The sequence below is a fragment of the Solanum dulcamara genome, chromosome 3, assembly GCF_947179165.1.
Source record: "Solanum dulcamara chromosome 3, daSolDulc1.2, whole genome shotgun sequence".
In the NCBI taxonomy this organism is placed as follows: domain Eukaryota; kingdom Viridiplantae; phylum Streptophyta; class Magnoliopsida; order Solanales; family Solanaceae; genus Solanum; species Solanum dulcamara.
In genome coordinates, this window is record NC_077239.1 from 82222254 (window position 1) to 82233983 (window position 11730).

At 33.8% G+C, this 11730-nt stretch overlaps 2 protein-coding genes across 4 annotated transcripts; one reads left to right on the forward strand and one right to left on the reverse strand.

The window, feature by feature from the left end:
• Positions 1-941: 941 nt before the first annotated feature.
• Positions 942-3186, forward strand: LOC129881952 (12-oxophytodienoate reductase-like protein). Of its 2 annotated transcripts, none has more exons than XM_055956064.1 (5): positions 942-1337; positions 1812-1952; positions 2086-2255; positions 2387-2497; positions 2580-3186. In XM_055956064.1, the coding sequence occupies exons 1-5, from the start codon at positions 1267-1269 to the stop codon at positions 3158-3160; spliced, it is 1074 nt and encodes a 357-aa protein (XP_055812039.1). In that variant the 5' UTR covers positions 942-1266; the 3' UTR covers positions 3161-3186. The 2 variants fall into 2 exon arrangements, with proteins under 2 accessions (XP_055812039.1, XP_055812038.1); XM_055956063.1 differs by having other exon boundaries at positions 2646-3186.
• Positions 3187-3531: 345 nt separating this feature from the next.
• LOC129883391 (uncharacterized WD repeat-containing protein C2A9.03-like) lies at positions 3532-10349 on the reverse strand. Of its 2 annotated transcripts, none has more exons than XM_055958054.1 (10): positions 10128-10349; positions 8716-8858; positions 8179-8346; positions 8000-8086; positions 7062-7196; positions 6630-6740; positions 6262-6353; positions 6079-6184; positions 4619-4705; positions 3532-4134 (listed from the first exon to the last, which is right to left on the reverse strand). In XM_055958054.1, exons 2-10 carry the CDS (start codon positions 8836-8838, stop codon positions 3721-3723), a joined length of 1323 nt encoding a protein of 440 aa, XP_055814029.1. In that variant the 5' UTR covers positions 8839-8858; positions 10128-10349; the 3' UTR covers positions 3532-3720. The 2 variants fall into 2 exon arrangements, with proteins under 2 accessions (XP_055814029.1, XP_055814028.1); XM_055958053.1 differs by lacking the exon at positions 10128-10349 and adding an exon at positions 9436-9521.
• Between the last annotated feature and the right edge of the window lie 1381 nt (positions 10350-11730).

The following is an 11730-nucleotide window of genomic DNA, read 5'->3' on the forward strand; positions in this document are numbered from 1 at the left end:
ATTCCTATGTTAACGTACTTCCAATATTTACTATATCAATAAATTTTATATAACCATATTATATAAGCTATTTTTTTTCCTGGTATTTATATTCAAGTATAAAGAGATAATTAAGAGAGCGCAACATATATTTATCACTTTTAGATAATTTAGAATCATTTCTGAGTTAATTTAGAACCCTCGATTCATCCGACTCAAAAAACAAAATGGATTTGGTGTGTAATATAGAAAAGAAATGTTTTCCGGATCAAGGGCATAATCCACGTCCCAACCCACACAAAAGTAGAAGAAGCTTCCCAAATGGGTCGATTCAAATAGGCCTTCGAAACCCACTTTGAAATTTTCAGCTTTTGTCCTTTGTTACGAGAGCTTAGTGTATCGGGAGGGTCTTTGCGGTAGAGTGATAAATATTCTTTTATTTTAATTAGACGAATATTGGATTTGAATTATGAATATTAAATTGTCTTTATTAGAAAACACTTCACTTTCTATATATAATTTTTTTGACATGAATTTAAATTTAATTGAGCGTCAATATTAATTGTATCAGACACTAGAAAAAAAAAATGTAGGAGAATTACAGGAGCTTTGACTTCAAGTAACGTGCTTTAGAGAACCAAAAGTCATTTTTTATTTCGACTTTTAAGTCATCATTTAATATGCATCAATAAATAAGCTATCTTCTTTTTTTAGCATTCAGAGTAGCATGTCAAGTTGTCAACTTATTCCGCAAAAAAATGAATTAAGCAGATTTAGAAATTTTATTCGGGCGATTCGAAAAATAAAAATTTAATATTTAAAATTTAAATTTGAAACTTTAAAATAAATTTTTAATTTTTTAAATGACTAAAGTCAATCTTTTTTCTTGTGTTCAAAAAATTAAAAATCTAAATATATATATATATACAACAACAACAACAATAATAAAAATTTAATATATATATATATATAAATTTTAAAAAATTATCTTATATATAACGTAATTTTTTATCGGAGAGTGCGGATGAACACCCTCACAACCCCTAGATCCACCCTGATTACAGCTTGTCATACAAATTATTATTTTCCAAGGTGTCGAAATAATAATACAAAATTTTATCTAAAATATCATTAGCTATTATAATATTACATTTGTTACTTTTCCCTTGAAGTTAGCATTATTAGAAAATAGAATACATAACATTACAAAAATGGCAAAGCTACTCTATAAATTCGAACACTTGCTAAGTTTATGAATCAACCAAGAAAAGAAATCAAATTGAGAATATGGCAACAAACTCCACAGCAATTCCTCTCCTCACTCCTTACAAAATGGGGAGATTCAACCTCTCTCATAGGTATTGTTTTTTTTTGTTTTTTAAGCGTTTACCTAATCATCCTTCGCCTAACTCATCATCTCTCAGGTTTTCAAACACAATAAAGTATAAAGTCAAGATTCTGTATAAATTCTCACATCTCTGATCATATATACTAATTGTAAAGAACATTTTCAGCTATAAAAAGGATAGAAAAATTCATACTCAATTAAAGTATATACTACAGATAATAAAGTAAAAATCCAACCACTCATAAACGGATTAAAACTTGAGAGACGATGAGATATGTACAGTCAATTTGGATATGAAAGAATAAAATGAAATAAGACATCAAAAACCCTCTTTTTGTATAGTATAAATACATTTATGCACATGGTATGTTTTAACTTGTTTTCTTACCATGTAATTAGTGAAGGGATAATTTAATAAATAAATAAAACACATAGTTTAAGTGTGTAAAAACTAAACCTGATTTTTTTTAAAATTTTTTTGCAGAGTAGTGATGCCACCAATGACAAGGAACAGATCATATAATAACACTCCACAGCCACATGCTATTGAATATTATGCTCAAAGAGCCACTAATGGGGGTTTTCTCATTTCTGAATCAGCTAGTGCCTCTGATATTTCCAAAGGGTAAAAGAATTAATTTCTTCCACTATAAAAAAAAATTATAACGACGTTGTTTGTCTGGTATATTTTTGAAAAAAAAAAGTCAAAGAATTTGTATAGTTGACCAATTAATTAAGTTGTTTGTTTATATTTGAAGGTCCCCAAATATGCCTGGAATTTGGACAGAAGATCAAAAAGAGGCTTGGAAACCCATTGTTGACTCTGTTCATAGCAAAGGTGGTATCTTTTTTTGCCAAATTTGGCATCCAGGGAGGATATTCGACTCAAGACTAAACAATTGGTGGTTTCTTTGGACTAACGCTGCAGGTAATAATACATTTCTTTAACATGGTATCAAAATCGAACGTATCCTTAATATTGTTTGGTATATGTTATCCGTTTTAGAATATATATATTGTTTATATACTAAATACTAAGTAGTGTATATATTTGTGTAGCACCTCATGATGGTGCGTGCATGGAACCAACACTAAGGCAACTAAGCACAAATGAACTCGCTCACATTGTCGATGATTTTAGAATTGCAGCCCGTAATGCTATTGAAGCTGGTGAGTTTTCTATTTAACTAGTGAATTTGTCTACGCTTTGCACAATGTGAATATTCATTTATGAAAAAGTCAAATATTTTAGGATTTGACGGAGTTGAGATTAACTCAGCAAACAGCTACATAATTGAACAATTTTTGAATGATCAAGTCAATGATAGGAGGAGTGATGAATATGGTGGAAGCATAGCGAATCGTTGTAGATTTGCTCTTGAAGTTATAGGGGCAATTGTGAATGAAATTGGAGGAGATAGAGTTGGAATAAAACTTTCCGTCTTATCGGAATTGTATGGAAAAAAGGACTCGAACCTAGAAGCCCTATCGACTTATTTAGCAAGTCAACTCACTAAGCTCGGAGTTTTATATCTTCATGTGTTCGAACCAAAGGACGAACCTCGTAATAATTGCCTTCAATTTATAAGGAGGTCATTTAAAGGGACACTTATTGCTTCGGGTGGCTATAATAAAAATGAGGGAGATATGGCTATTTCTGAAAATTGTGCAGATTTGGTCTCATTTGGACGTTTGTTTTTGGCTAATCCAGATTTGCCCAAACGTTTTGAGGTTAATGGGCCGTTGAACAAGCATGATAGGAGTACTTTTTACAAGAATGACCCAATTGTGGGTTACACTGATTACCCATCTCTTCAACTTGAATTTACTTAATTTCGAAAGACGGAATAATTTGGTAATCTCTTCAACTTGAATTTACTTAATTTCGAAAGACGGAATAATTTGGAAGACCCTTGTAATTGTTCTGATTCATCATCCCGATTTCTTTACTTTACAAAGTTTCCACTAGATCAAATACATTACATCTTGTATACGATGTAATGTATTTGATCTTCTATCATTATTATATAAGTCAAATCTCTCTGTATCGAGATTTTTTTGGTTGCTGTTATACATCTATAACAATATTTGACATTCAAGATATCATTTTTCTTATCGCTAAGTTTAGTATTCCTGTAACAGTTAAAAGAAGTATGCTGTTTTTGTTGTTTCTCTTATAACAAACATGTCAAAAGTACAAGAGAAGCAAAATGGTACATCAGATAGGTTGTATATAACCAGAAACAAAGCTTAATCTCAAGGTGTAACTGTACATAGTATGCTAAGATCAAGAACTGATACCATAATGCCATGAATTAATCGGACGAATTTATGCAAAAATATTGGGGCTCAATGTGAATGAACTGTTGAACTTTGTCCTAAAGGGTTGTAACTTACGCAAACGAATCATGATATCTACAAGTACGTCTTCTGTTGTATTCTAGCAAGCTTCCGTATGTTCGATCCCAGATTCCAATGTAAAGAGATTCATCGTCTGGACTCAGAGATACCCCTGATATCTCACCGAAAAGATCAATTTCCTGACGTTTCTTGTAGTCTGACTCGGTACTGTAGATATGGACAAAATCTGCAGGTTCAGCCACTACTAGGAACTGTCCATCGGATGAGAAACGGATAGATCGAGCAGCACCGATGTTTCCCTTCAGAATGGCTGTAGACGAGGATAAGTTTCTCAAGTCCCAAATTCGACACGTCTTATCTTGATTCCCAGTGGCGAATGTACGGCCATCTGGATGCCACGCACAAGCAAAAGAGTAGTCTAAATGACCAACAATTGAAGCCACCGTCTGTTAAAAAGTAAACAAGCTCCCTTAGATAAGATTTTGAAAGTTCAGCAAATGGAAAACGCATATGAAAGCCGAAATATGTACAGACATCTTTGAAGGAAAAAGAAATTTTCGAATTCACACTCTTTAAAACAATAGCACAACGGAGAACAGACATGGATCACTAAACAGTGAGTTCAAACACGTTTCGCTTCCACAAGAAAGATCTATAATGACTCTGCAAATTTTTTCGGAAATTTTTTACCAAATAATCACCTCATCATAAGTGCAGCAACTATATCAACCTAACATGCTTCAGCCTGCCCTTGTGACTTAAAAAAACTCAAGTGACGTATTTACATAATCAAAAAGTTGCACTTCATCTGATTTGTCTGTAGATCCAGTATAAGCGAGCTATTGTATTCATTTCCGAATGGAACAATTAATACTACTATCAGAGTGAAACAACGGACTAAAGATGGTAATGGTTAAAAATTTATAATACCTTTCCATTGCGGGAATCAACAAGTAAACCATCTAGATCATCCCCAACAACAGTAAAAAGCTTGCAATCTGGGCTCATTGAGGTGTGCTGCATCAATTACCAGTGAAATAATAAATACATGAGCTAATGAAGGATGCAACTTCAAACAGGATTGAAATATCTGTTCACAGAAAGCATGAGGACAGGAAGAAATAATTCTTAATCCAAATAAAAATTGGAGAGAAGTGAGTATCTATTCAGACATATCCCCCGAATATCCCCCTACTTATTACTTTCTTATCTTAGAATATGCCCTACTTATTGCTTTCTTATCTTATAACCTCTGAGGAAATGCGATTCAAACTGGATCATGGACAAGGTCCTGAGTCCAATGTATAAAATCCCTGCCTACTAGTAGCAAAATCTCATACTCTGAAGAAACTAGCAGAAGCTGGACGGAACTTCTTGATAGTGGACAACAGCTTACATGTTTCCACTATCTACATGCCAGTTCATTCCTCTAGTAGGGGGTATTACTATCTAAGGATGTGATATTCTTCTACCGATGTAAACAAAAGAAGAGAATAGAAGATTCTATAACAAAAGAAAACGCCATCCACCCTTCACCATGTGCGTTGATGACGACTAACTTCAAGCAAACGAGCAAACTTCAATAACCCATTAAAGCATGGCAAAAAATAATTGCTAGCCAAAGACAAGTTACGAAGTCAAAATAGTAGTTAAACAAATACAACAATGAGCAGCATATAAGTTAAGAAAATAAACATGAAAGTGAGTGTAAAATAGTATCTCAGGGGTATTCCACGACGTCAGAGCAAAAAGCAATCATGTTGGCAATCTATTATATACGAAGTTGTACCATCAGCCACAGCGACTGTACTCATTGCAAACCTCTATGGCCCCGACAAATCTCAAATATTCACCCCCTATAAATTGGTCCGATAAGATGAAACAAATGAGAATGATGGAATTTATCGTCAACCTCTTGGCCTCATCCAACTAGACAATCTAATCTACCACCAAACTCAACCTGAATGTATAAAATCCTACGATCATCACTCAGATACTAAAAGCCCGTTGTTGGGTTGTCATGATACAAGGTCCTATAAGAGAGAATTATAGAATAATCACTTCCAGCCTCTTAAATCAGCAAGGTGCAGTCCATCTAAAGTATACCAGAATTTCATTTGATTAAGAAAAGAACTTATACTAGAAATTCATGAAGCTACTCTATCCCACTAACACCCAATAGATGACGATGTTGATGATGAGGAGGAGGATAACGACAATTACCAGTTGGAACTTTTCCGCAACCTGCCAGTTCACTTGTATGAAAAGGCAAGCATATTTATACTTCACGGACAACCAAAAACTACTAAAGTAACTAATGATAGGAAATCAAAAAAGGCAAAGAAAAGGGAAAAACAAAAGTTGCAGTAAAAGCATGTAAAAAAACTGACATTCACTGGCCAAGGGAAGCGGAAGTGATTCGTTTGCTGAAATTTTTCCATGTCGTACACCCTCACACCACAGTCGTTGTTGGCTGCCATAAAACGAGGCCCACAACTGCACAATGTTTATACTTACTTTTATCAGTTGAAGTTTAAAGCTAGCTCAACAGCTGATTATGACATTCATACTACCTGATGCTTTCATATATCTCAACGGCATTTGTGATAGCATTATCCTCATAAGTGGTCCTTGCACAGAAGCTAACCCCTGGCATGTCCAAACTCTGCAATATTTGAAGCAAAGTAAAGAAAATACCACAAAGAATGCAAGGATGTACATAGTAATCAGTAGGACTAAATCATATTAATAGCTCATAATGTTAAGCCAACCATTTTGTACGGACATAATGTTTTCTAGTAAGTTATAGCCACATCAGTTAAAAATAAGGTGGTGGGAGAGAAAAGGAGATTTTCAGTTCCACTACATAAGCTGTTTCACTGACCAGCTAGTATCAACTATTAGCAGTCATTAAGAGAAACAGGAAAATACCCCAACTGACCTTACAAATGAGTTCTCCTTGGAAGCCTCCAGCAACCACAAAACGGTTCTTCACCGCCATCGTACTGATTTGGGTCAGTGTCAGACCCTCTAACAAATTTCCTGCATATTTCTAGAGGACCAAAACAACAGAAAGAATAGGTAAAAACGAAACAGAAAGAGAAGAAATAGTTATAGTCCAATGAAGCAAAGAGAAAAATGTTTTAAAAGGAAAATTTCAGGATAAACTTCTTTTTCCTTCCTGTGTTGAGGCGGGGTACGGTGCAGGGTACTTCTCTCATACCCCATAACAAAGCCAATAAATCAGAGTACTGAAAAGGGATTGCACACAAGAGACAATTTTTTCCATACTACATCACGTATAAGGCGAGAAAAGGAATTAAGAGCATAGCAAAATAAAGTAGGGGACCATCAGTAAATACTTTTCAATTACCTCTGTCGGTACTATACGTCCAGAGAAGTTGAGAACTTCTGAGAGGTTGCGGGAAATTGATGACCAATGCATAAGTGAATCGTTTGAAATCAAATACACATCATGTTTTGAAGTTGCCCATACCAAGTTTCTTAGCTGCAAACAAGAGGCATAAGAAGTGTGATTGAAAGACCTCCACATAGCAAATTGAACCCACCCAAACCCCAACCCCAAAAAAGTCAGGTGGCATATATCACAAAAAAAAAACGAACTTTGAAACTATTACTAAAAGATGCTAGTCTCCGAAAGCATCACATATGTTATCTAACCACTTACATGATAACAATTGACATGAATAGCAAAATAGAGATATAATTCATTTGGAAACCTAATCACTTTTGTCGATCACTGGAGGAACAAAATAAATGGCTTCTTGTTTTTTATTTGAACATGAAAGGGAAAAGAAAAGGTACAACACAAGAAAACTGCGTCAGGAATTTGTAAGAGTGATCTTTCCCTTTAACTCTTTTTCTTCTTCATGCCTATTCCCATGGGAGGAGTCCAAAATAAGTCTCTGCTGTAGCATTAGGGATCCAGCGTTTGACATTTGGCAGGTCAACTTTAAGTAAGTGAGTAAAACACAAATCTTTTTAAATTCTAAAGGATAGAGAAACCAAACCATCGTTAATCTTAGACATTGCAGACAGGAAGTGCCTCAAGTACATATGTTTTTTTACTCAATCAAGTATCAAGATGACAACGATGTTACTTCCACTAAAGAATCTCCCTGACTTTTAAAAGCTAAAAACAATTCAAACTGGAAGAAAAGTAGGTCCTTCACAGCCACCTGAGATACTATTTATCGCATCTGGAAGTTAGGACAGGGTTACACAGTATATCCAGAATCTGCAGCACAGGGTTATCATATGGTATGCATAATCTGCAGAATAAATGCAGACCTGAAAATGGAGTATCGTAGGCTTCACAGCTCTTGCATTGAAAAAGAAATCATAGTAGTTACCACCCTTCTCCACTTGTTTGCATTCCTGAAAATGTGTAAATGACCAGCAATGATGAGAATTTTACCCAAATGGAAGCCCTTTAGCTAAATAAAATATAAATATTGCAGTGCGGAGACCTTATCCACAGCTTCCCCTGACAAAGGGATGTTCTCATAATTTCTGTACTGTTCAAGCCTTGTCAATCTGTAGCTTTGCCTGGTTACATTCAATCCCTCCCATGTGATACCTTGTATATCCTTCCCTTTTCTTGCTTGTGAAGCTGATGTATCAGTCACTTTTGTTGGCTAGAAAAATATCACAAATGCCTCATTTAACCCATAACAATATCAATACTTCCAGGTAGCTCAAAATACAAGTGATCCATCACATATAAATAAATCTGACTTGACCAAACAAATTGGACAAACGAAAGGAAACATGACTAGGTCAAATCCAGTAGTTTTCCTACCTTGAATGTTAGAGATTTTTAAAGAGAAGAATATTCACAAATCATGGACCATTGGCCACATAACTATCAACAAGGAGTCAAGTCTAAAATATGCTAAAGCAATATTAGCTGAACTATAAACAACCGATGAGGAACTAATGTAGAACAAGGCAACATTCAATAGAGGCTAAAGGAGGGAAAGTAAATCAAGTTATGTTTTACTAACCATGTCATCGTCATCAAGGTTTGTCTCCTCAGTATCTAATTCCCCCTCAAATTCATCAGATGAATCAGTCCCCTCTTGGTCATCCGCCATGTAATCCAATTTGTCAACCCTTTCAAGAGACATGCCTTCCCACACCTTTCAACCTGCATACAAGAAAGTCAAATAAAACCCAATGCACCGTTCCCAAATGAAACTTGTAGTCTAAAGCAAGTCCCAAAAACAGAACAAAAGGCAAAGAAAGAAATGGGGAATATTGAAATTCTTCACTGGAAATTCACTCAAAAATCCCCCCAAAAAGAAACAATGAAAAAGGTATAACATTAGTAGCCCTCCCACCATCTCCTACCCTACCCCTGAGAACTCCTAAAGCTAAACTGCTATGGAAGGTTCTAATGCTGAGTTATCATCAATTTTACTGTCAATACATCTCTCTGCATAAACAACCATTACTCAGGAAAAGTTTCCCAATGATAAAAAGAAAAAAAGAACCTTTTTCTGAAATACCAAGAAAGTCCTAAGACTAAATTAGCATTGAAAAACACAATGTTGTGAGTTGTGACTATCATCAATTCTACTACCTCTTTTTTTTGACATACATAGCAAAACCCAGAAAACCATTCCACAAAAGAAAATAATACTAAATATTTCTTTGACAACAACAACAACAACCCAGTGAAATCACACAACATGGGGTCTGGGGAGGGTAGAATGTACACAGACCTTACTCCTACCAAGGTAGGACGGCTGTTTCCTGGAGAAACTCGGCTCAGTAAAAGCATAAATGCATAAAAAATGTTAGATAAGAATAGAAAATTTAAAAACAGCTAATACTAAACCACCATTGAAAGCTATAAGCTGAGATTACTGCTAATAACTCCATGAACCCAAGTAAATTTTCAATTCTACCACTAGTAATTACCTATCTTTTTGTCATACATAGCCAAACCCAGAAAACCATTCTACCAAACAAAATAGTAGGAAAAGAAAAATTCTTTGAACTACCCAGAACCAATCCACAACAATTGAACGATATAATGCTGAGATTACTGCTGAAAAACTCCATAAACCCAACAAAGAAAGCCACAACAAACAAAGTACTAGTGAAAATAGAAGAAAAAACCTTTCTTTGAACTACCTAGAACCAAACTACAACCATTGAACACTATAACTCTGAGAGGAATGCTAAATCCTCCATAAACCCATCAAAAAAATCACAACAAACAAAGAAAGAGTAAAAATAGCAAGAAAAAATCTTTCTTTGAACTACCCAGAACCAAAACACAACAATTGAACACTATAATGCTGAGATTACTGCTGAAAAACTCCATAAACCCAACAAAACAAATCACAACAAACGAAGAAATAGTTTTAAAAAATAATCTTGGAACCTGTGCTTAAGTAAGAAAACTTACCAAAAGATTGTCTTTCTTCTGGGTCAAAATAGCTCGTTTAAAAATACCCAAAATGGATTTTTTCTTCTTCTTCTGCAATGGATTAGTATTATATATATGTGTGGCTTAATTTGTCGCTATGATGCTACCCATTTCTTGAAGTTGGCTATATAATTATGCAAGTGCCATCAACATATAAATGCAATGCACGCGCCCCAGTATCGAAGGCTCCTTTTTTTATTTTTTATTTTGGTGTTGTAGCGGATTAATCTTTTTTTTTTTTCTAAGAAAAATGACAATTTTGAGAGAGTTTATATAATCCATTTTTAAGTATGTTTTGAGAATTTAAGTTATAATCAGGTACAGATATTATAAAAAGTAATAAATATTCAATAAATTAATCGAGTAATTAGTTTAATCCCTTTCTTTTAATAGACAATTTTGGATGACTTAGTCCATTGATGGCCGTTTCCACAATTAAATGTTGATTACCCAATCCTTTCCTTTGCTAATCAGAGTAAGCAACACAAATACATGACTATTACCTCTAATTTAGTGTAAATGAGAGAAAAGGTCCAAATTTGTCTTGGTGTAATAAAAAATTATTTACTTTTGCTATTCGCTATAATTTTTAGTATTCTAATGGTATTTTTATCGTTAGCAAATCGCATTTTGTATTTGTCATTATCATTAACCAAATTTTGATAAATTTTATTAGTCAAATTTTTCAAAAAAAAGTCCACATTTATTTTTATTTTTTATTATAATTATCCTCAGATTGACGATGACAGAATAACTTGAGATCAAAAAAGTTTGATGGTATGAACATTTTTGTTAGATGCTATGTGCCATACTTATCAATCATACCAAAAATATTGTCTAGATAAGCTCTAGCTAACTCATCATGAGTCATGACCAGTCTTTTCTCTATCCCCCACACAACAATGTATACATCTTCAATAATTATATGGCAACACATTTGCCAGCTTAAATAGAAATATGATATGATTGACCCACATTTAGGACTGCTAGATAATGGAATATATAAATTATTAAGCCCATCACTTCCCAACAATTTGTTTAATTCTTAATTTGAGCGCCACACCTCTACTAATTATTGAAATGTTGCATACAGATGTCATAATCATTTTGATTGTGTCCTTGGAACAAAGGATTTTAGTTGTATGGATAGAACTAGTAGGAACCTTACTAATGATTTGATCTATAAATAAAATATCACACCATCAAGAAAAAGAACATAAGAACTGTTTTACTTGATGATATAAAAATTTCCTATATTAACCGTATATATAATATAAACTATTTTTAAACTAATATAGTTGATATGTTGAAGCAGAAGACAAATTCCAACGATTAAACAATCGATATTATATTCAATTATGAACACATGTCAAGATTTATTACAAAATTAATCAAAAACGACTCTTGAGAAACACAAATGAGAAGACTATTTCCCTTTTTGTTTATGTACTTATTTTATGATCAAGGTATTTTATTCTGGTCTATTCAGGAAATAAAAAATATAGGGTCCATCAAGCTTATATTAATGCTGTTACACCAGAAAAGAATGTTCAAACAACTCAAAAACTATAGGATATTATAA